Here is a 26,633-nt window from a genome sequence, read left to right as displayed (position 1 = left end):
TTTTGAATATTTAATCACACAGAAACACAAGTATGCACATGCAGTTATGATATAATATTAAATTAGCTTACCTCAAATACCTCGAAATATACTGTTTGGTCAGTTTGTCCGCCCGCCATATTTCTATTAGTCACACATCCTTCGGCCAATTAAAATGGACGTATATTTTGTTTTAACCGAAACGAAAAATTTGCGTTATAAATAGTAAACGAGCTTGATTGACAGACCACTGCTAATGTTTTTTCGTGAAACGGTATAACACACGGCCGCCATTCTCGATGATTGACAACTCACATTTTTCCTCATCCACCAAAGAACCGTTAGGTTTCTTTGAACATACTGTAATAACATTGGGATTATCAGTTAATCAGCTTTAATTATCCTGCTTTGATCGTTGCCATTTCTTATATTTTCCACAAAAAACTTTGCCTTGTACGCACTAATTTATCAATTGGTATTGCCATCTACGACAAGCATGTCAACGTGCAGCTCGCGGATTATCGTTAACAATTTCTAGGGGCTTGTAAAAAAAGATTGCATGTCGTGTAAATATTTATTTTGTTTTTTGTGTAGGTCATTTTCAAATAAATTCATCAGCATATTATTCGTTTTAAATAAATATAAAACTTTTATGAGAAACGATGATTATCAAAGAACCGTAAGTGCAACTAATGTTTCATGTTTATAAATATTTTCTTTCGTGTTTTGTTTGAATTGGCCTATTTCTAATAAATTATCCCGAGTCCCAAACGTCGTTAACCCGAGACCCAAACGACGTATACCGGAGTCCCAAATGTCGTGGTCATATTTTTTTGAGTCCCAAATGACGCGAGTCCCAAATGATGTGAGTCCCAAATGACATGTAATCAACCTAGAGTTGTTGTTAGTGTTTGTCGGATAGATCCTTTATACTTACTGGCGCTAGGTAATTTCGAGGCTAATATTGTTCAATTTTATTTGAATGATTTGCTTGCGCGTACCGTAGAAGTGTATTAGAAACAGTGTTTGCGCAGGTTCGAGAACGGCTGAAGAACATGAAAACACTTTCATGAGTCTCGAACATGAGAGAACGGTATCCATGGTAACAAGATGAATTAAATTCATACAATCTGTTACGATAACTTGTTTAGTATTTACTTCGCTATTAAGCATAATTTTGATAAATTATGGCACCGTTTTACTCCTTTTCAATTCTTTGGATGACGATTACATCACCTTTTGATACGCTCTCGTCTGTAGGTTTGTCCATCGTCTACAGAACTGATTATTTTAAAATTGATATGTTGTTTATTTTAATGAGATGAATCCTATTTAATTTCAATAATTTCTGTTAGTTTCTTCTGGAGTTATGGCCCTTGTTTCACTTTGTGAAATTCATTTGAATCTTTTAAATTAGTGAAACGAAGACGTCTATTAAATTTCTGCGATTTATGTCTAGAGTTGTGGCCCTTGTTTCACTTTTTCGAACCTTGTGAACGCACGAACAACAAAATTATCATCCGATTTGTATGAAAATTGTATGCATTATTTAAATTAGTAAAACACAAAACCAAAAAATCTGTCAAATTTCAACAATTAAGGCCCTTGTTTCAGTTTGTAGAACCTTTGTAAACCCACAAACGACAAAAATTATAATCTTGTATGAAATTTTCTTGTAAATGCCCAAATTACCTACAAAAGAATGAATATGCGACAATCCCTGTTGACTGCGCAAACGATTAAACTGCTGTGGGCATATGTTTCGTTGCCTGGCAACCTAACTTACTTCATGTTATACTGGCCACATACTACATCCAATTTTCGAACGGTATTAAATTTCTAAATTAATAAATGCACCCATGATGCTGTTTTCTCAGCAGTTATCGATGCGTCGACCTTTGTAAACCCACAAACGACGAAAATTATAATCTTGTATGAAATTTTCTTGTAAATGCCCACATTACCTACAAAAGAATGAATATGCGACAATCCCTGTTGACTGCGCAAACGATTAAACTGCTGTGGGCATATGTTTCGTTGCCTGGCAACCTAACTTACTTGATGTTATACTGGCCACACACTACATCTAATTTTCGAACGGTATTAAACTTTTAAATTAATAAATGCACCCATGATGCTGTTTTCTCAGCAGTTATCGATACGTCGACCATGTTTGTTCTCCCTCACACCAGCTATGAAGTAGTGTGGGATTTGAGAACGGGAATGTGTTCGTGAACGTTCTCTGCACCGGAACACTGTTTCGAATACACCCTAGGGGTATTTAGGAAAGGGAGGAAACCGGAGGACCCGGAGAAAACCCACAAGGCTGGACAGGCGACCCTATTCCTAGTCACATTGAAGTGGGGAATCACATAATAATGGCCTATTTCAAATAAGATAATTGCATATAAAGAAAGAAGGCTCACAGCCTCTTTCAAATGTGATATTTGCATATAAAGAAAGTACAAACTTAAATCGTCAGTGCTGGATAAACTAGCCAAAGGATTTGGCTGAATCAATTGGCGCTAAACTTCACCTAGTTTATCCACTGACATACGCCCGAATCAAACATGTTTGATATATTTGGCCGAATTGTATTTGAGTGGTGTGTCCGCTTCGCCGAAGCATTCGTCTGATTTTAGAATTCATTAGCCAATCACCACTCATTCATATCGAGTGGGTATCGCAAACTAGCAGTCGAACTGTGACACGGGTGCTACAGCCAACAAATTCCAACTACCATACTATCGGCTTAAATGCACGCCAATGGGACCTCAGGTTTTGTGTTCCATTGAAACGACTAGAAATGAAATGAAATGGGGTTTAACGTCCTACTGTTTTGCTCCGAACTGGGCTAATGAAGACAGGCATACACCACACAGTGTGCTATGAGGGAAATTTTGCCCGGACAGCGGCACTGCGGTGTATCGAATTCCAACTGTCAAGGGATCTTTTACGTGCACGCCAACGTGTACACGGGACCTCGTTTTTTTTATTTCATCCGAATGACTAGACAGCTGTCCTTGTCAGGCCCTCCGTCCTGCATCACTGACAAGGGGGAACCACGCCGGGAAATCTGGGTGAACTTTCTCGGCCAATGCAGGGATCGAACACCCGACCTCCAGGCTAGCGAGCCAGCGTCTTACCCACTTAGCCACCATGACGACTAGGCATGGAATCCATGCTGAAAAATTCAAATGAGCTTTCTCGGTCAACACTGGGAGCGAACCCGCAACCTCCCGGGTACCAAGCCAGTGCCTTACACACTAAGCCACATGACTCTCTTCTAATTACTGTGACAGTCCAGTCACATGACAATCAAGGGTTATTAAAACAGATTTTCAAGGCTTGGGTAAGATCTTCGGGATTCAAATGGTTTTAGATATCACACAGTTTGTATATGGTAAGGTATCTTAAACAGTTTATTACATGTCACATATTCATATTTTTCAGTTTCCATATTAGATGCCATAGCAAATCAAAGATCATATAATAAAATAAGTCAAAAAACCCAAATATGGAAAAAGAAAGAGCTGAAGAAATGGTGATTTGAGCACCTATGCTTTCTCATAGGTGTTTTTGGAGGGTGAGTGTTCAATTCTAATAGAAAATATTGTTGTTATGGTATTTTAGAATCTCACCATAATGTGTTTGGCACAATATATCCCGGTTGGAGCTGATGTGACATAAACCTCCATTTCATTTCATTGTTTTGAAATTTAAAATTCAGTTTAGTATAGTAAATTTGTACACGTACATGTATGTACACAAACAGAATCTTACTTATGTCCAGATACATGTAGATATGACTGTCTCATCTGTGGGGGACCACGGTGGCCAAGTGGGTTAGACACTGGCTCGCATATTTTAAGGTCGCGGGTTTGCAGTAAGACATTGCAGTACGGAGGATTGGGCTAATGAAGTTGGGCATATGCCATACAGTGTGCTACGAGAGAAATTTTGCCGGGTACCGTGACCTTAAGGCCTTCTCTTGTATCAAATTCTAACTGCCAGGGGATCTTTTACATGCACACCAATGTGTACACGGGACCACGTTTTTTTGTTCAATCTATGTGCACAGACAGAATCTTACTTATGTCCAGATACATGTAGATATGACTATCTCATCTGTGGGGACCCATGGTGACCAAGTGGGTTAGACACTGGTTTGCATATTTTAAGGTCGCGGGTTTGCAGTAAGACGATGCAGTACGGGGGGCCTTACAAGGACAGCTGTCTAGTCGTGCATGTAAAAGAGCCCCTGGCAGTTAGAATTTGATACAAGAGTAGGCCTTAGGGTCACGGTACCCGGCAAAATTTCTCTCGTGGCACACTGTATGGCATATGCCCAACCTCATTAGCCCAGTCGAAGCTGAACAGTAGGACGCCAAACCCCATTTCATTTCATTTTTTTCATTTTGTCTCATCTGTGACAAAGCAAACCAACACATTACAATACAATTTAATTAAATTAAAACTTTCGTCTATTTAAATATTGAATCGATTTAAGTCAACTAAAACATAGTATGTTTTTTTTCTCAGTTAACTACATCAGAAAGATCAAGACAGTTGGAAATGGCTATTCATATTATGGAAACTTTTTCTCACAGAGCTTGATAATCAGGTAAAATGTAAGTAACATACATATTTGTATTTTTAATCATCAACTAGTTCTATACACTTGATTGGTAATCAATGCCTAGGACTCTCCTATTCAAGTCTTGGCATTCTTGATTTTTGACAATCACATCCATTGATTTTCTTCAAGTTGTGATAGACCCTATGTGTATTTTTACAGTAAATAGCAGTATAAAAATGGACAATATTTTACTTTTCAAATAGATTTTAATAGGTAATATCCAATTTGTTGTCGATGGAAATAAAATATAATAATCTGCCTGGGTCTGTTACTGGACAAGACACAATAAGTGTTACCCAAAGATGAAACAAAATAGAGACTCAGTCTCGATGTGGCAAAATAAATTGTTTATTTAAACATTGTGAACCATAAATAGTAAGAAAGTATTCTTATTGCCTACTTTTTATTTTTTAGGTTGGAAGATTATTTGATGTATGATAACAACAAGAGATCCCAAGCATCAATTTATTTAATAATTCTGGAAAAGAATGCATTTGACCCAATTTTTGAATATTTTTTTTTGTTTTTACTGTTAAATATTCATCCCAAACACAATTAGATTTTAATTCTCTACATAAATTTATGTATAATATAGAATGTAAAGTGACATATAAATCACTTAGAATTTGGTCGGAAATCATAAAGTATTTAATAGGCATAGTCTAGAAACCAAATGTAGATCAAATATACCCAGAATTACAAAAAACCTTGACCTACATTAAGGTGACTTTCCCTTGCTTATGAAATGAAATAGGGTTTAATATCCTACTTTTCTGTGTTATTATGGTGATTCTGCCCTACAACCTACTCTTATATCAAATATTTCAACTGTCAAGGGTTGTTTAAAGGGAACCCAGGAGGGCCGAATGGTTAACACACGCACATTGGATCAGAAGGGTCTGTCATTGAGTCAGATAATTCAATTGTCAAGGGTTCTTTAAAGTAAACGCAGTGGGGGTAGTTTCAATTCTGGGCTTATACCCAATTATCCCTTGCCATGTCCTACACTACTGACGTGTGGGAACTATGTCGGAAAATCCAGTTGAACCACAGTGGCTCCTCCTTGCTTTTGACTTGTGATTATTTATATATATTTTGTACATATTATTTAATGTTTGCGATTTTCTCTGATATATTTTTATTTTTCAATCCTGTAATCTTGATGCTTTGCTCCTTTTATGTACAAAATATTCATTTTGTTTGAGGAAAAGGTTCTACATCATTTTATTACTCCTGCAAAAGAGTGCATTTTTCTTTTGTTAGTTTTCTGTGTATGCTAGTTATTTCTAGATGCCTCACAAATCACTTGTAATATGACTTTGTAGCATTTTTCAGTTTCTGAAAGTATTTCAATTTAGTGCATAATTAATCTAATTAGGGCTTGGTTTGGATGTTATTAAATTTAGATATATGGGGTAGGGATCTTTCTTTTCTCAGTTCTTGTTTTCGGGTAAAGAAAAAATTATATAGCTATTTTGTATTTTGTGATGTGGGGGGGGGGGGGGAGGGGGGCAAAGTATAACAAATTTTTTATTAGTATTAGAATTATATCTCTGTTTTTCTGTTAACATTTCAAATGATGTCTATTTAGTTTTGATTTGGTGGTGTTAATTTACTTTTTCCTATCATTTTATGAATAAATGATAATTTAACAAATAAAATTATTGTTACCTCATTTATCAAACTTTACAGGTTAAACAGAGCAAAAGGGGTGGGGGGCTGCATGGGAAAGATTGCTAAATTGAGGGAAAATAAAACACAAGTTTTTGTTGGTGGTTATACACAAGTTTTTATGAAACCACACAAGTTTCAGAAATTTCAACACAAGTTTCAGAAATTTCAACACAAGTTTCAGAAATTTCAACACAAGTTTCGACACAAGTATTGTGTAGATTTTCACACAAGTTTCAACACAAGTTTGTGTTGTTTGGTAAATTTTAACACAAGTCTTGTGTTGTTTCAACATTTAACACAAGTTTGTGTTGTTTCAACACAAGTTTGTGTTGTTAAATAGAGACACCTAACTTGTGTTGAAAACAACACAAGTTTGTGTTGTTTCAACACAAGTTTTTTTTCAGTGTGTAAATACACCATACGTACACCATACGTACACGGACTTTAATTTCTGAGACTTTTAAAATCGGGATGGTCCCTTTAAAGGTCAATACTGATGTCAGCCATTATCTCATGTGAAAGAACTGGTTAAAACACGTTCCAAATATAATTTTAACACATAGATCATTGCTAATATAGATGCGTAACGAATATTTCAAGAAAAGGAGGTGAGAAAACAAAGGAAAACACGTGTTATCGATCTATATAACTGACTTAAAGTAGCTAAGTCTCTAACTCAATATCATCCAAAATCTTCAACATTGAAAACACGATTTATTTGTCAAATTAAATCAACATTCATGTTGTGATCTTACCGGGAAAAGATGGACTTTTGATATCCAATATTTAAGACAAAATAAACATTTTACCATTGGTACACGAATCGTGTACCATAATGCGCTTCAGCCCCAGTTGTATCAAGAGACTCGAGGAACGAGGCTAGACACATTGCACCTAATCAAACGGCGTATGTAGACTGGAATAACCAGACGCTAGAAATTTGCACTCGCTTGAGACTGCTGGCTTATTTCGCCGAACATAACTGATTTGAAATTGGAGTAAAAACGGAAACCATTGAATGTAAATCAGTTTATATACATTCATATTACAGTATTATATGCGTTGCGACCCACTTTTGTCAATTTCTAGGTCCCAAATGTTAGCGATTTAGCTCCTTTAAGTAACGAGAGATAACAGATACACAGGCAAATTTCCACTCACTGATAATTCCGTTGTGGGATAAAGTTGTTATATGAGGTGTTTCGATAGAAATAGAAGATGTTATTACAACCGTTTTAATGATAGGTCCCACTATCACGATTCGCACTAGGAAAACGTCTTTTCGGTTACTACCCCCACCTATGTACCAAATTCGGTCTAAATCTAATGATGAATCCTTAGTAACTTTTACCTTGTGCTCTCGCGAACGAATCCATTAAGCGGTCAATAGAAAAATTATGTTCCAACGGAACAAAACTGTTGATGCAATTGAAGTGTTTGTCTCATCGGAATAATATATATTTTTTTAGGAAATATATATAGCAAAACAGAATAAATTCATTCGGCGACCGGGTTAAATCTTGAAATTAAAAGTGTAATCCGTTTTGTGAACTTGTGCATCAGATTCTGATACTGTCATTTATTAATCCTGCCTTTGTTTTTATTTCAAACAGATGGCGAAACTAAAGAAGCTTTTGTGTTATATTGAAGTAATAACTCTCGTCCTAATAGTGGCTATGTTAATACATATGCAAATAGTTGGGAAAGTGGTCTGGATTCAAATCCATAACAATGGACATGACACAGCCGAACACGACTACCTGGTATCCTCACAATCGGACACTGACATCTGGCTCGCAAATCTGCAAAACAGGCCCGAGACTGAAACTAAAGCAAGGGGGGCAGTACCAAAGGATAAGAAGATACCTGTACGGTTAGAAACACAGACTCGGAATGACTGGTTACGAAAATTCCGCCTAGATACCCCATCTTTACCAATAACCAACAAAGTAGGCCCAAGTAACGACCAAGGTGATAATATCAGCGATTTGTCACAAAATAGGGTCCCTAACCTTTCGAATGACATTAAGGAGCATAAAGGTAGTATTTCAAAGAAACCATTGTCTAACACGAAAGTAATCAAACACAAATACAAGACAATAGTTGTGTTAAATAGGCATATGTGGTTTCTCCGCGGTGCCAATCCGGGACACGGTTACTTTAGTCGTTGTGAATATAAAATGTGCGAATTGTCTTTTGATGAAAAAGAGATCAAATCCAGCGCCGCTATAATGTTTTACGGAGTAAGTTATCCGTCGAAACCGCCGCCAGCACGGAATAATCCAGACCAAGTGTGGATTCTTGCTGCATGGGAATCGCCAATTTACATGTATGGTGCTTCCTGGGAAAACGAAGTTTGGACAAATAAAATAAATTGGACTATGACGTATCGGATAGACTCTGACATACCTACACCTGGTGGAGAAGTGGTGGAGGATAAACGTAAAATACGGAATTATGATGTCATAATGAAGAAGAAAACTAAATTAATTGCATGGGTAGTTAGTCATTGCAGAACCCAAAGTAAAAGGGAAGCTTATGTCAAACACCTGGAAAAAGTTGTGCCTGTTGATATTTTTGGTAGATGTGGAACGTCTAAACCTACTGATGTATTTGAACTTTTAAACACAACGTACAAATTCTATTTGTCATTCGAAAATTCCCTTTGTAAGGATTATATTACCGAGAAACTATTCGATCGTCAAAATCTAGATATCGTGCCCATAGTGCGTGGAATTGGGAATTACACTCAGTTTTATCCAAAAGCATCTTACATAGATACGAGAGATTTTAAATCAGTTGAAGAGCTCGGTAAATATTTGCAGTATTTAGACAGAAACAATACTGCTTATGTACAATACTTGAAAGCGAAGGAACATCTTTACACACGCAGTATGTATTCGGTAAGACAGAAGGGTTATTGCACTATGTGTAAAAAGCTTCACAATTTAGATCAAAATAGACACAGTTATCCAGACATAAATCAGTGGCTACTCAAAGATAAATGTGTGAAGCCTACAGATATTTAAGCACTTTTCTAACATTCCAGGGGACTAACCGTAACTTGTTTGCATAATTTGAGACCAACATTGATGAAACCAATAGACAAAACTAATTTCACTGTGTATATAATGTTTAATTATATGTGGCTGTTCCCCCTACATTCCATGACTCTAAATCAATCTGGTTTTCATAATTTCAGATCAGTATTGATGAAGCAGTTTTATGAAAAATGAAAACATGATTACCGTGTTTATAGTGGGCAATAAGGTGGGAATTTCCCTCATCATGTATATAATAATAAATTGTTACTTTTTGTACTTTTTTTGTGTGTATTAATTTAGGTGTTCCCCTGTGTTAGACACCCTATTATTACATTGCAATGCCCTTTTATGTTTGATCATAATAAAGATGATAATGAAATGCATATCAATATTTTCCATTTATGCACTCAGGTGATATAGTACGTACACATGAGCTGTATTTCCAATTATACGCTGACGATACTAATTCAAACCCTATGTTCACAATCATTTCATATTAATTTTCTAAATCATAACAGTGCATCGATGACATTAAACTTTGGATGACTTCAGATTTTCTTAAGATAAAACTGAATATCTATGAATTGGTTCTAAAAAGTGTGCTTAGTAAATTCGACTCCGATCCTTCAATTCGTGTATGTAAGCTGTGATATCCCCCATCATAAACATAGGCGCCTTCTTTGACTCACATTTTATTATGGAAAATCATGTAAATAATATTTTGTAAGAATTGCCATTATAATGTAAATGTAAATATTTATCTGTAATTTCAAATGGTCTACCGGTTAAGCTACATTCAAACCTGCGGGTTATCACGAGTACATAACCCCAATTCTTTATAGTCCTCATTGGCCTCCTGTATCATTCAGAATTGATTTTAAAATATTGTTAATCACATACGAATGTTTTAATGGTTTAGCCACTCCATGTTTGTCCAAATTAATACAAATATCTCTTCTAGTGGTGATTTACTCTTAGTACAACAGGGCCTTTTCAGTTTATGCACCGTTATTTTCGGAAAGATTACCTTTGTTTTATTCGGAAATCACCTTCTGTTATTACATTAAAATCACATTTGAAAAATTTATTCAAACAGGCTTTTTACTGATTTTATACATTTTACTGTTTTATGTGTAGTTAATTTTTTTTATATAATTTTACATTGCCTTTTCTTTTACTGTTTTTACTATTTTTTATAATTTTTCTTTTTATCATAAATTGTTAATATTTGGGATGGTATAAAGTACGCTTAAATAAGCTCAAAAATGCATAAAAACACCTGTGTTTTTTTTTTGTTTGTCTGTTTATTTTGGTTTTTTTTTTGTTGCAATTTTGGGTGCTAAAATCTTTAACTGACTGGTCTACTATCAAATTAAGTGGGTTGGCGTTGAGCGGTTACCCTACCATATAATTGTCGTACGTACGTGCGCTGTGCAGACACACAAGGGAGACAATCCACAAACATAAAGCGGGTGCAGACCACTAAAACTTTACTTAAATTTACGTTGAGATGAAAGATCACCACTACTGAAGTAACAACATATAGTCATATCTTGCTCTAAATCAAGCACCCCCATTCAGATGGTTTGAAATATTTAGATTTTGTTTTTGCTACGGGGATTTGATGTTGACTGGGGTCAAAATCTCTCTTCCGACACAATGATTTCTCTGCAGAAAGACACTTTGTATAGATATAAACTTGTAGAAACTATAGCTTTTAGTTGTTTTTTTTTAGGAAATAATTATGGTTTGTGGAAATGGTGATAATGTATGGGCTGGCAACGGTGAATTTATATTCCATTTTGTTTTAGATATTTTCACTCGATCCATTACAATGAGCTGTGGTTGCTGATTGGTATCATGTCTTGATGTCGCCCTTCATAAGGCGACAACCCGATATCACGACATTTTAACCCGACACAACGACATTTAAACCCGACAATAAGACATTTTCACCCGACACCTCAACATTAAAAATCTCGTACTGTCGCGTAAAAATGTATTGTCGGGTTAAAATGTCGTGATGTCGGGTAAAATGTCGTGATGTCGGGTTGTCGTGGTGTTGTGATGTCAGGTTGTCGTGGCATCGTGATGTCTGGTTGCCGTGATGGGTTTATCGGGGTGTGTTGTCGGGCTATCGGCCATATCTGATCCTGATGTTAGTCAAGAAAGTTCCCCGTGATTTTGCAGCGTGGTTTCTCCATGTCGGTAGTGCAGAACAAGAGGCCTGGCAAAGTAGTGTCTAATTGTCATAGCACTCTGCAGTATGCCTTCTATCTTCAATAGGTTTTTTTGACTTTTCGATGTTAACAGGTTAGTTTCATTGCAATGTTCTTCTGTTGACAGTTGCATCTTTATTACTATTCTACTTCCAGCTTGTGTATCTCAAGATTTCCGTGGAGAACCTCATACATGCTTTTGAGCTAGGAGTTGTCACATGTTGCACCATCTGTGGTAGAAAGAAGTTCAACCCCACATAAATTTGGAGAAAAATTAGAGCCGGTCAAAAAGAAGATACTTAGGAAATTAATGCTACGACGTCTCCTGGATGAGACCGATTCCGCCACAAATCGAGAATTATCTCCTTTGGATATTGGCACTTGTAGTATAAAATAAATAAAAGCTAACCGATACTCTACATTGGTACATACTGTATGGTACTGTATAAAATAAAAATCATTTGATTGTCGGTAATGCTACATTAACTAGAGAGAGAGAGAGAGAGAGAGAGAGAGAGAGAGAGAGAAGGGGTTTAACGTCCACTCGACACAAACTAGGTCATTTCGGGACTAACATATGGTTTAATTTTATTTCAATAATTCGCTTGCGGGTAGGGGTCTTTAGCAGTGGGAGGAAACCGGAGGACCCGGAGAAAACCCACAAGGTTGGACAGGCGACCGTACTCCTTATCACGTACAACCTGGGAATCGAAACCACGTCAGTTGACTCAATGACAGACTTTATGATACAGTGCACACGTGCTAACCTTTCAGGCATCGAACCCCCCTATGTGAGAAAAATAGTACGAAGCGGCATCCGCATACTCCACCACACCCAACTCTTATTGTGTGAGTCGTCTTTTCAGGTCCAACAATCTATTTTCGATTATGGCGTTGTCTGGGTGCTTGGTCTTCACCATATACGGATGGGATTTATTCAATAGACAATTGAAATAATTATTTTAAATTTTTCATTATGATATATACTCTTCAAAAAAGTAGGGGATATTCATAAACAATACAAAACTGCGGAAATGCACTGCTGTTTTTATTAGAGGTAACCAGTGTATGTTAATAACAGGCCAATTGCCTACACATGAACATAAACAGTTCACATGGGCGGCTTATCTGACGGCCCCATTTCACTCGCAGAGAGGTACCCGTCAAAAGTGAAAATAGACGTTTTTGATTTTTGTCTTAAAGGACAATATTGGTGTCAGTCATTCTAAAATATGTGATAGAGTTCGTTAAATACATCCCAAATATAATTTTAACACAGAGATCATTGCTACGATAGCTGAGAAACAGGCACGTGAAGAAATGGGAAATGATGTCAAACATGACAAACACGAGTTGTCTTTCTATGTAACAGACTGAATTAACGAGCGGTAACAGACAAACGATCGAATTTCATTTCACTGATAATTCAGTTCTGTTGGAGCGACAAGTTCTTCATCTGTGAACATACTCTCAAAGCATGTCAAATGTTTATGAATATTTATCATATCGCAACCGACATAGGTATTTGCATTTCAATATCCTCTACTTTTATTGTAAAGTATATTTGTAATTGAGTGAACTTATTTCAACAAATCAATTCTACCAAATTAGCGAACACCATTTTAGTAAAACTGGACTTTTTATATAACAGGCGTTCAGCAAAGAAAGCCGGCGGAATTTACCCAACGCCATACAGTGTGCTATGAGGGAAATTTGGCCAGGGCAGCGCCACTACGGCCTACTCCAATATCGAATTCCAGCTGTCAAGGGATCTTTTACGTGCACGGCAATGTGTACACGGGATCTCGTCCCATCCGGACGGCTGTCCTTGTCAGGCCCTCCGTCCTGCATCACTGAAAAGGGGAAACCACGCTGGAAAACCTGGATGAACTTTCTTCTCGGCCAATGCAGGGATCGAACATCCGACCTCCAGGCTAGCGAGCCAGCGTCTTACCCACCGTGAACCCCACTTGCAGAACAATAGGACGCTAAATCCCATGCCATATTCATATTGACACTAATTTGAAACACCCCAAAAACAGCTGGTTCAAGCAATGTCTGCTACCTAATTGACACAGTAAATAAACTATGATATTCACCCCTTTTCTGTTTATCTGGGGGGTTGGATGGCTGAATGGTTAGCGTGCGCGGGCTGTATCATAAAGTCTGTCATTGAGTCGACTGGCGTGGTTTCGAATCCCCGGTTGTACGTGACAAGGAGTATGGTCGCCTGTCCAACCTCGTGGGTTTACTCCGTGTCCTCCGATTTCCTCCCACTGCTAAAGACCGCTATGCGCAAGCGAATTAGTGAAATAAAATTAAACCATATGTTAGTCCCGAAATTACCTAGTTTGTGTCGAGTGGACTCCATTTCTCTCTCTGTTTATCTCATGATTTGAATTTTGTTAGAAACAATTCTTAAAAATGGCGTATTTGTATTATCACTGTGTTGCATTGGGGTAGTATTACAGAAACCTTATCTGCCCCATACCCATATTATAATTTATAATAGATTGCAAACAAAATAGTTGTATTAGTAATATGAACGTATAAACAAAATCGCATGAAGTCTTCAAATAAGAAGTGGCACATAGGTAGCCAAAGAAGTTGCATATAAGTAGCCAAATGCAATTACTTCTTCCACCCATTTAATTTTACTTAATTTCTACGGGAAGCAATGCCATTTTGGAAAAAAACTGTAATTCTAATCCTTAAAACCAATATTTTTCACCTAAATTGAGGATTAACAAGCCAACAGTGAGACTGATGTCCCCCGTCGAAATCCCAAAATAAAAAGATGACACATATTAATAAATCGCACATTAATTTTTTCAAAAGTATCGAGCAAGCAAATTGATTATCAACTATACACTAAGTTTCATCACTCTCTATCAGATAGAACCAAAGTTATCTTGTCCCAAAGCACCGACCAATGAAATTGCTTAGCTCTGCTTAGCTTTAGCTCGAAATGTTAATCATTGAACTCAGTCAAGACATTCACCTAATGAACATTTACCTCAAGTTTCAGCATTCTACCTCAATTAAAAGCAGAGTTGTTATGTTCCAAAGTCTTGACCAATCAAACTGCTTATCGCACCTTAGTCTAAGCAGAAAATTCTCACCATCGAACTTAGTCAAGGTAATGATATATTTCTGATATCCAGGTATATATTAACAAGCCAACAGTGAGGCTGATGTCCCCCGCCGAAATTGCAAAATAAATAGATGACACATATTAATTAATCGCACATTTATTTTTTTCACTAAGTTTCATCACTCTCTATCAGATAGAATCAAGATTATCTTGTCCCAAACCATCGACAAATGAAATCGATTAGCTCTGCTTAGCTTCAGCTCGAAATGTTAATTATTGAACTCAGTCAAGACATTCACCTAATGAACATCTACATATACATCAAGTTTAAACATTCACCTAATAGACACCTATGCCAAGTTTGAACATTCTACCTCAATTAGAAGGAGAGTTATTGTGTTCCAAAGTTTCTACCAATCAAATTGCTTATCACTCTGCTTACCCTCAGCAAAAAATGTTCATTATCGAACTTAGTTAAGGTATTCATATAATAAATCTATACACCAAGTTTCATCAATCTCACTTAATTAGAACTAAAGTTATCGTGTCCCAAAGCATCAACCAATCAAATTGCTTATCTCTGCTTACCCTAAGCGGAAAATGCTCATCTTCGAACTCCATCAAGGCATTGACCTACTCAACACATACACCAAGTTTGAACATTCTAGCTCAATTAGGAAGAGAGTTATCGTGCCCCAAAGTATCAACCAATCAAATTGCTTATCTCTGCTTACCCTAAGCGGAAAATGCTCATCTTCGAACTCCATCAAGGCATTGACCTAATAAACACATACACCAAGTTTGAACATTCTAGCTCAATTAAAAGTTATCGTGTCCCAAAGCATCAACCAATCAAATTGCTTATCTCTGCTTACCCTAAGCGGAAAATGCTCATCTTCGAACTCCATCAAGGCATTGACCTAATCAACACATACACCAAGTTTGAATATTCTAGCCCAATTAGGAAGAGAGTTATCGTGTCCCAAAGCATCAACCAATCAAATTGCTTATCTCTGCTTACCCTAAGCGGAAAATGCTCATCTTCGAACTCCATCAAGGCATTGACCTAATAAACACATACACCAAGTTTGAACATTCTAGCTCAATTAGGAAGAGAGTTATTGTGTCCCAAAAAGTGTGACGGACAGACAGACGGACAGACAGAAGGACAGACAGACGGACAGACAGACAGACAGACAGACAGACGGACGAACCCATTTTAATAGTCCCCTGCTTTCTTCGAAAGGCGGGGGACAATAAGTAGTGACGGGTGTCATCCACGAGGAGGGACATCACTTGTTTTTTAGCTGTTCATTCACCCGATAAATTGGAACTCGTATCCATTGAAAGTTTTTCGCCGGATGTAAGCGAGTGTTAAGTGCACATAAACAAAATGGCGTAGCTACTGTTTCCGAATCAGTATGTGAAGATAATAACAGTAAACAACCATTTAGCAACACAACGTGTGTTTATTATTTGCATAAACGCAACTGCATTTTCTTTACCCATTGAAATTACTTCTTAGTCCTCCGAATCCGAGGAAATTCGTATTGACATATGGGTCGAATGGCGTCACTTTTGTAAAATTAAAAGAAGTAGAGCAGTGTACTTACATTTGCTGTATGCCGCCAATTAGAAATGGTGTAATTTCTTATGTTTTTGTTTGGTATAGTATGAGGTTTCTGTTCCGAAATTTGCGGGTAATACACACGCGAAACATCCGCTATACAATGTGTTTTAGTTATTGTTTTTTTAATTAGTGTCCATCCTGCTTTAAGCGGCAACACAAGATACCCCCATGGGTGTTCTAATTTCCTAGGGACAATTGGGTTTATTATCATTTATTGTCATGTATACATATGACATAGTGAAAAAGTCATAGACGCCTAAATTTTAAAGGTAACAAAATATCCTTTATCAGGTTAATTGCCACTCCAATAACTGTTAAATATACTGTTGTTAGTTCGTCTCGCATTACCATAGCCTGCAAAGAACTAATCTGGCATATTTTCAATTTTCATCTTCGGTCGACAGCTATGTGTGAAGACCAGCTAAAACTTCAATTATCTCTGCAAGAAAGCAAATATCCTTGATCGACGAAAATGTTTGCTAGGTGTATAAATGCATGTGTTGTCGGCGATATGCTTTATACATGCAGATGGAATACCTCCATATTTAAACGGTAAGTGTACGTCATAAGAGGATAAATATTCTTTAAATTTTGATTTTAACGACTTTAATAATTGCACGGATTAGGGCCCCTGATTGTACGAAATGTAGCTTTTTTGAAGCCTCTTCTCTGTCCATCTCTTGCAAAATGTGTGCGTATCTTGCATAGCAACCGCTTGTTATCTAAATTGTGGAATTTGTAACGTATGATAATAATATATTACATTAAGATTCTACGTTTAAATGTTCGTGTAACACGGTCTATTTTCTGTTGTTGACGTTTGAATGGATTTATCGTATTCAAAATATCGACTGCGACTGAAATTTAGCAGTCATAACTGTTTCTTAAAAGAAATTTCAATTTTTTTGTCACCAAATTGATTGCTTAGTGTTTATGGGATTTAGAAATGAAGAATGCCTTGAAAACTGAATATTGGTATTCTGTGAAACAAGTCCTAATTTGGCAAGCTGAGATGCAACTACTTGCCTTAATTCATTATTGAATATGAACAGGGGCGCAGATCGACCAAAATTAGTAGATGGGGACAGTAAATGCGCGGGCGACTATTGGTAAAGAGGGGGGTTCGGGGGTCCTCCCCCGCAATTTTATGAAAACTAGACGCTCTAAAACGCACTCTGTGGGTATTTTCAGCATCATTTTCTGGCAAACAATTCTAATTCCTGAGGCAGCAAATGATACGAAATCTAATCTAAAGACAAATTTTCAAGCCACCGTTCACGGTTTATTCTCTCATGTACTCAAAATCTTCGTTTTATCACCGGCTTTGCCGCCCATTTTCACTGTTTGTGTGGTCATGAAAGTCAAATCGGTTGGTTGATACGGCAGATCTGTAACAGGTAAGGGTAGTACAGGTACTTTCTTTCCTGTATCGGAGCTTGTACTACAACCCGGAGATTCATCTGTCCGAGAATATATATCATCCTCACATAATTTTTCACAGATATCGTCCAAATATCCGCGCTGTCTTATTCTTGCTTTTCTTGAAAATATCGTATATCTTCCGGCCTAACGGCTTTTGTTTTTTTCATTCTGGGACATCTCCACGACGCAGTGTAGATCCTAATAATAATTTGAAGAATATTTTCTTTGGAAATTTATAAGTGTTCATACAGAATCTGTAGGCTGGAAGCAAGGTGGGCGGGTTCGTTTGTGAAACAAAAGGACCGACTATATAACCGAACGCCGGTGGCGTGAGCTGCTAGAGGTGGGGGGGGGGGCTCTTTTACAATTTTTTAAATTTTTGTTACAAAATGGTGTCTAAATATGCATTCTCAGCGATTCTGAGGAGTTTTTACCAATAACAAAATAGTTCAGAGAGCAATTTTTTAAAACTAAAGAACAGTACTCTTATATCCACTCTGCCCGTTTCTTTTCCTTTGTCTTCTTTTTGGACGGCCCATGACAGGTTTTAAAAAATGTCTTTTCCGATAATAAGTACACGATTCTTGGCTCAGCTTACTGTACTCCAAAAAATAGAGGGCTCGAGTCTTAAATTTTAGATTTAATTGCTTATATTCCACAGAGAGAGATAGAAACCAGTCTTTAAAAATACGTTTATTTATGGCAGCAAATCTAGCAATGAAGGGTTCCCCTGATATACAAACTAAATCCTTTAGTTAGGTGATTTATCATCCAATATACCAGATAAAATCAAAATCTCAGTTATTCCTTTAATACCCAGCGTATTAGATATGCACACCTACATGATATAAATATTATTATAATCCCTATGGAATATTTTAATTATTTACTGTTATAATATGAATTATCACTTATTCTCTGTTAAATAAACAAAATCTCAGTTATTCCTTTAATACCCAGCGTATCAGATATGCACACTTACATGATATACATATTATTATAATCCCTATGGAATATTTTAATTATTTAGTGTTATAATATGAATTATCACTTATTCTCTGTTAAAAAAAAATCGGTCACCAGGTGCAGCTGTACAACTTCAAGGACCTTGGCCTCAAGTGCCTGGGACCAACTCTACACTTTCTGCAATGTCTATAAAAGCTCTGGAATGATTTCAATTTAAAAAATAAACAGTAAGCAAACATCGGAAATAAGTGGTGGAGACACAGTATATCATGTCCCCACCACTAAAAATATTGGTGGGGACGCGTCCCGGTGTCCCCACCGGGATCTGCGTCCATGAATATGCTTTAAACTGTGGATATCTTGTAAATACGCCACTAGTAAGTGCAGGAGAACCGCAGAACACATAAATCAGCAAAAACCCAGAATAACCAAACCTGAGCATAATTTGCATTTTTCGGAAAATTAAAATCTTAAACCAAGCTATGTACCCAAAGGTCTAAAAAATTACTTTAAATATTGAAGGTGGTTGGGTGGCCTAATGGTTGACGTGTGCGCGTTGGGTCATACGGTCTGTAATTGAGTCAGGCTGCGTGGTTTCGATTCCCGGTTTGTACGTGACAAGGAGTAAGGTCACCTGTCCAACCTCGTGGGGTTTTTCCGCCCCCACCCCGCCCTGCTAAAAGACCTCTACCCGCGCAAGCAAATTATTGAAATAACACTGAAACATGTTAGTCTCGAAATTATCTTTTTTGTGTCGAGTGGGCGTTAAACCCCCTCTCTCTTTAAATATTCTTTCGGTACATGGGCCTTAAAGGTCTCACGGTATCACATCGATGATGTAGTTTGGTGCCCAGAACAAGTTAATAAGCAGGAGTTCTTTGTGCTGAGGGCAAAATCGTCATGGACATTGACCGTTTGTAACCCTCACGTAGCCTACCATAAGGTATTACCCAGATTAGGATAAAGGTTTCTGAAACCAGCGGCTGCCAGGCAGGATACGCCCACATTTTCGAGAGATGGATAGAGAACAAGCTAAAAAGAAAGCGATTTTTTGTACAATCAGGGACCATAATTCAGGAAGTTACGGTCCGATATGCGCGAATATCGAAAGGAACCGAGATCTTTGGGTTATAAACTTACATTTCAAGTTTTAACAAAATCGGATAAAAATTGTGACCTCTATAAGGTCCACAACCTTGATATACCATATTTTTATGCCATTTGAGAACGAACGGCGGCCATTTTGTCTGTCACTTGAGGGCCGATTTTCACAAAATTCGAACTCAGCCGCCCTTAGGGTGTAACGGTGATATAATAATACGTTTTTTTTTAAATCGGATACATAGTATGACCTCTATATGGTCCACAGGCTAAAAAAGCGATTTTTCGTACAATCAGGGGCCATAATTCAGGAAGTTATCGTCCGATATGAGCGAATATCAAAATGATCCGAGATCGTTGGGTTATAAACTTACATTTCAAGTTTCAACAAAATCGGATAAAAATTGTGACCTTTATAGGGTCCACAACCTTGATATACCATATTTTAGCGCTATTTGAGAACGAATAGCAGACATTTTGTCTGTCAATTTTGGGCCAATTTTCACGAAATTCAAACTCAGCCGTCCTTAGGGGGTAACGGTGATATAATAATATGTTTTTTTTTTAAATCGGATAAAAATTATGACCTCTATAGTGTCCACAAGCTAAAAAACGCAATTTTTCATACAAGCAGGGGCCATAATTCAGGAAGTTATGGTCCGATATGCGCAAACATCAAAAACAAATTGTGGACGGACGGACAGGGGCGACGACAATATACGTCCACATGAAAATGTGGGCGTATAAAAAAATCGTTCACACATAATTGATCAATTAATATAATTTTTTTTTTTTACATGTTTAAATGGGCATGCGCGCCTTTGTTATATTATAATAACACTCTCCATTTCGAATGTGTTGTTCTATGAGTCACTTGTCCATGATCTTCATAAAACAAATTTTGAAAATGTTTAGTTATTATCCAAACATCGCTGTTAATCGCCAAAAAATTAAAGCATTGTCCAAACATGCTGTTAATCGCCGAAATTCGATCTCAATAATCATTATGGTACAACGGTGATATATTTAAACTTTTTTAAAAAAAAAATTGGATAAAAATTGTGACCTCCAGCTACAAGCTAAAAAATCACGATTTTTCGTACAATCAGGGGCCATAATCAAGGAAGTTACGGTCTGATCGGCGCGAATATTGAGAGGAACTAAGATCATTTGAGTTATAAACACGTATTTCAAGTAAAGTAAAATCGGTTGAAAATTGCTCTGTCTAGAGTGTCCTCACGCTAAGATATATACATGTCAATATCGAAAGGAACCGAGATCAAGTTTCGTCAAAATCGGATAAAAAATGTGACCTGTAGAGTTTCCACAAACAAATTGTGGATGGACGTCCGGACCGATAGGTGCGACGGCATAATACGTCCACATGAAAATGTGAGCGTATAAAAAGACAGTTGGGAAAGTTGGGAATGTTTGTGTGACTTCAAAATTAAATCTAATTCGAATGTTCTGCTACAATGCGAAAAGTCGAAAATCATCAAATTTGTTGTGTTTTGAAATATTGACCCGATTTTGACAATATTCGTCAAATTGTAACATTTTAGCATAGATAGAAACGGGGCCCACAACTTTGACATTTCAGATTTTGGATAGATTGGGGTTTTTATTGATGAATTGTTATGGCATTTAATATAGAGTTCGAGAAGAAATACACCCAGATAAAAAGCTAAAAAAAAACCAACCAAACAAATAAATTAAAATGCCCTACAGCTGCAGGTTTTGTCTGCGATATCACCTCGGTGGAAGCGGACGTAAAACACAACTAACAAGTAGTAGCTGCAGGTTGATGTAAAAATAGATACGTTAAAAATTGTCATACCGACAAAAGAACAAACCAACTATCTTTAGAGAATAAGTATATTGGCCTAAAAAAATGTGTGCTTTAGATCATAAGTTCTGTCACTGAGTCAAATGGCATGATTTCGATCCAACACCTGTATGTGACAAGGAATGTGGTAGCGTGTCTAACCCTGTGGGTTTTGTCCTGGTTCTTCGGCTTGCTAAAGACACCTGTGCGAATTATTAATTATTGAAATAAAATTGTATCGTATATAGCCCCGTTGAGACTTAGTTTGAGACTGAGACTTAGTTAACTCCCCCCCCCCTCTCTCTCTCACTGGTGAAACTCGGCTAATATACAAATTTAACACTCTAAACACTATTAACTAAAAGACACCAAAAGTGTTTGTTTCTAGAGCATACCCCATACATCGTTTAGGATATCAACATCAACCTATTATAGTAGCAGTGCCTTTTTGTGTTTCACGGTAAACAAATTTGAATTGGTTTTTGCTATTTAGAAGTCTTCTGCTTAATTTATTCAATTGACCAATAAAAGACTTCTCATCGCACCAACTTTATATTTATTAAAAAGCAACCTACCGTGAACCAATAAAATAACCTAAACATTGAAATTAGAACCATGTTTTTTAAGTATGTCGTGATACTATTACACCGCGCCAAACGAGGTTATGGATGGATATTGCAATGGGATCGTCCCTTCGTCAATGGTTCAAGACATCTTTATAACTCTTTATACTCACATTAATCTATTATATAGAATAGATGGACATTTTGCGATTTAAATTTGTTTTATCGATATGATGATTATTATTATTACACACTTCTATAGCATACAACTTTCATATAAATGAGCTCATGTGCCTTTTACACAGACATATCATAGAACAAGGACAAGACGAGACGATTTATCCAATATTATCAAACCACCAAATACTAACTAAATATTACCAAATGCCACCACAAACTACCTCAATATTGTAAAAAACAAAATTCAGTTAATTCGTGGAAAACATGAAAATGAGAAACCTGATCAGAGCATTTGATGAAAAAGACATAAATAAAAAATTGTTTGATGTGGATAAAATTACTTTTATAGCCGTGCAATTAGAGCATTGCTAACGCTGCTATATACGTCCACATTCATGCTTTTATTGATATGGTACTTTTTAAAATGAAGAGAATGAAATATGAAATAGCTGCAATGACTATAATATGACAAAAGGCAAAGAAGGCCAGGCGTTGGGTTTATTTTACCAAATTTAGAGACTAAATATTAACAAAAAAATGTGTGTGACACCGCCCAGGGGGTCGGGGCATGCACCAAAATAATAGTTGCTGTCTTTACAGTATAAGGAAAAATGTGCAAAGTTCCAAGATGATCCATTCAGAATTGCAGATTGTAGATGATAAATACAAAAATAGGGCGTGGCTCTGTCACTGGGGGTTCGATTTGGAACTATATAAATAGGTACCACCCAATGATGGATCATTCTGAATTGGATCCAAATCTGTTAATAATTGCAGCCTATATATCATTTACAGACACGATATTAACAAAAATTGGGTGTGGCACCGCCCAAAAGGTGGGGATGGGGCGCATGCACCAAAATGTATAGTTGCCGTCCTTAGGGTAAAAGGAATAAGTATACCAAGTTCCAAGTTAATCCATTCAGAATTGTGGCCTTCGGGCGCTAAACGCATAAATCGGGCTCTGTCTCTGGGGGTCGGGACATGCACCAAAATAATAGTTGCCACCCTTAGGCTATAAAGAATACATATGCCAAGTTCCAAGCTGATCCATTCAGAATTGCGGCCTGTATACGATAAACACAAAACTTGGACGTGACTCTACCCCTGGGGGTTAGGACATGCACCAAAATCAATAGCTGCTGTCCTTAGGCTATAAGGAATATATATGCCAAGTTCCAAGATGATCCATTAAGAATTGTGACTTGTTGGCAATACACAGACACACAAAGAAAACATTTGTGTGGCTTTGTCCCTGGGGGTCAGGCATTCACCAAAAACAATAGGGATCACCCTTATGGTATAAGGAATAGGTATGTACCACAAACAATAGAGATGTTCCTTAGGGCATAAGGAGTAAGTATGCAAAGTTTCAAGATGATACGTTAAGAAATGCGGCCTGTAGACGACAAACAAACAAATACAAAAAATGGTCGTGGCTCTACCCCTGGGGGGTCGGGCATGCACCAAAAACAACAGGAATCATCCTTAGGATATAAGGAATAAGTATGTAAAGTTTCAAGATGATCAGTCCATTCGAGTGTGTCACGGAGTGTTCATGTGGAAATGAAATGAAATGAAATGGGGTTTAACGTCCTACTGTTTTGCTTCGAACTGGACTAATGAAGACGGGCATACGGCATACAATGTGCTATGAGAGAAATTTTCCTGGACAGCGGCACTACGGCCTACTCTTATATCAAATTCCAACTGTCAAGGGATCTTTTACGTGCACGCCCTCCGTCCTGCATCATTGACAAGGGGGAACCACGCCGGAAGATCTGGATGAACTTTCTCGGCCAATGCAGGGATCGAACACCCTACCTCCAGGCTAGCGAGCCAGCGTTTTACCCACTTAGCCACCGTGATCCCCTGTGTTCATGTGGTCGTTACGGTGTTGTCACAAGTTGTTCACGTGATCATGGAATGCTCTGTTGACGCATAATTCGCGCACGTCACGAACCATTCGCGCTTTATGTGAACATGTCTATTTTTATTCAATATCAAGGGCTTTCCAGGGAACAAAACCAACCTCATTGGTTTGAAGTTATTAAGCGGGTAAAATCAATCAGAAAAGTCAACAATTTTAATAATAGCCATTAAAACTCCATCAACGCACAGATTTCAAGTGGTCATTAAATATGTAAGCCATCAAATACATAAGGTGTAGTTTAATGTATGTTATAGTGGTGTATATGACGTCTTATTTTCAACCAGTTTCAGAATTTAACTCCCTGCCCACATTGAAGGAGAAAATTATGGGTAATTTTTGAACTTTTTCAGTGTGCGGTGGATTTCGAGGCTGAATATTTTGAACGGTATATACCCCATCGACTCGAAGTAGGAATCGCACATTGAGTATGAAGCTTAATTCGTAATCTGCACCAAAAGTTGTAGATTACAAAGATAGATAGCTTCACTCCTATTAGAAATGTGAGTTGAAAGTACCAGAAAACCTGAAAAAATTTGCTGAATTTATTGTCCGTTTCAGCACTCTAATTTCAAATGGACATATCTCCGAAAAATTTCGGATTTGTTATTTTACGGCCATATACTATAATATATATGGAGGGTGTCATGTTCCCAACTTTCGAAACTTGGTCCACTTGACATGGAAATGACCCAATGCTATAGGTATCATTATATATTATAGCAAGAAGAGGTAATCCCAAAAGATAACCTGCCATTTTTCGAACAATCAGGGGCCATAATCCAAGAAGTTATGGTCTGAAATGTGCGAATGCCGAAAATCGGTTTAAAAAAGTGTGACCTCTAGATGGTACACAACCATGACCTAATCATCATCAGGGTGTAACGATGATATTTTTAAAATCGGATAAAAATTGTGATCTCTAGAGGGTCAACAAGCTAAAATCGCGATTTTTTCGTACAATCGGGGCCACAATTCAGACAGTTACGACCCGTTATGCGCGAATATCGACAGGAACTGAGATCTTTGAGACATAAACACGTGTTTTAAGTTTTATCAAAATTGTGAGCTCTAGATGGTCCACAACCTTGATATTACATACTTTACACTACTTACGTACAGGGTGCGGCCATTTTGTCTGCCAGTTTCGGCCCAATTTTCACGAAATTCGAATTCAACTATAATAATGGTGTAACGGTGATATATGACACATTTTTGTCTTAGCATAAAAGGCAAAACAGACTTGTGAACGAGAATGCTTGACGCGAACAGAACAACGAGTGGGTTTAGGTTCAACTTCAAAATGAAGTTTAATACGAATCATAATTACCAGTACAGCAACTCACTTCCACTTTTCAGCCAAATTAAGGTCGAATAAAGGGTACGATGGACTTGTATTGTCCGGGAGGCCATTTCAGAACGGCCTTGGTTCGATGTGACTCCGATCGTTTTTACCTGAAATGATTGTTCCACAGAAAGCTTATAAAATTTGCTACCAGATGGCTCCATTAACTGGGGTTCGTTGAAAAAGTGAATTAGATCGCTCTTCGCAGGGCTCTTCATATAATATAATAAATTTTAAAAAATCCGTCTTTACATAATAAACAAGCCAACAGTGAGGCTGATGTCCCCCGCCGAAATAGGAAAATAATTAGAGGACACATATAAATTTATCACAAATTATCTTTTACAAAGTATTGAACAATCGTAGGAGAGTTATTGTTTTCCAAAGTCTCGACCAATCAAATTGCGTATCGCTCTGCTTACCCTGAGCAGAAAATGCTCATTATCAAACTTAGTCAAGGTATTACTGTAATGAAACTATACACCAAGTTTCATCAATCTCACTTAATTAGAACTAAAGTTATCGTGTCCCAAAGCATCAACCAATCAAATTGCTTATCTCTGCTTACCCTAAGCGGAAAATGCTCATCTTCGAACTCCATCAAGGCATTGACCTAATCAACACATACACCAAGTTTGAACATTCTAGCTCAATTAGGAAGAGAGTTATCGTGCCCCAAAGTATCAACCAATCAAATTGCTTATCTCTGCTTACCCTAAGCGGAAAATGCTCATCTTCGAACTCCATCAAGGCATTGACCTAATAAACACATACACCAAGTTTGAACATTCTAGCTCAATTAAAAGTTATCGTGTCCCAAAGCATCAACCAATCAAATTGCTTATCTCTGCTTACCCTAAGCGGAAAATGCTCATCTTCGAACTTCATCAAGGCATTGACCTAATCAACACATACACCAAGTTTGAACATTCTAGCCCAATTAGGAAGAGAGTTATCGTGTCCCAAAGCATCAACCAATCAAATTGCTTATCTCTGCTTACCCTAAGCGGAAAATGCTCATC

The 26,633-nt window shown here is 37.3% G+C and overlaps 1 protein-coding gene and 1 long non-coding RNA gene across 2 annotated transcripts in view; both read left to right on the top strand.

Annotated features, from left to right (window-relative positions):
- LOC126825214 (alpha-(1,3)-fucosyltransferase C) overlaps positions 1-9,803 on the top strand; it is a 44,836-nt gene extending 35,033 nt beyond the window's left edge. Inside the window, exon 2 of the mRNA XM_050554777.2 lies at positions 7,906-9,803. Coding sequence (XP_050410734.2) covers positions 7,906-9,321 — 1,416 coding nt within the window. The 3' untranslated portion in view covers positions 9,322-9,803. The remainder of the gene's footprint in view (positions 1-7,905) is intronic.
- Positions 1-26,633, top strand: part of LOC126825217 (uncharacterized) — a 151,601-nt gene that overhangs the window by 5,212 nt on the left and 119,756 nt on the right. Inside the window, exon 4 of the long non-coding RNA XR_008788449.1 lies at positions 3,433-3,565. This is a non-coding gene — a long non-coding RNA (uncharacterized LOC126825217). The remainder of the gene's footprint in view (positions 1-3,432; positions 3,566-26,633) is intronic.

The sequence above is a fragment of the Patella vulgata genome, chromosome 6 (genome assembly GCF_932274485.2).
Source record: "Patella vulgata chromosome 6, xgPatVulg1.2, whole genome shotgun sequence".
In the NCBI taxonomy this organism is placed as follows: domain Eukaryota; kingdom Metazoa; phylum Mollusca; class Gastropoda; family Patellidae; genus Patella; species Patella vulgata.
The sequence above is the reverse complement of the archived record's forward strand: the minus strand, read 5'-3'. Positions and strand labels throughout refer to the sequence as shown.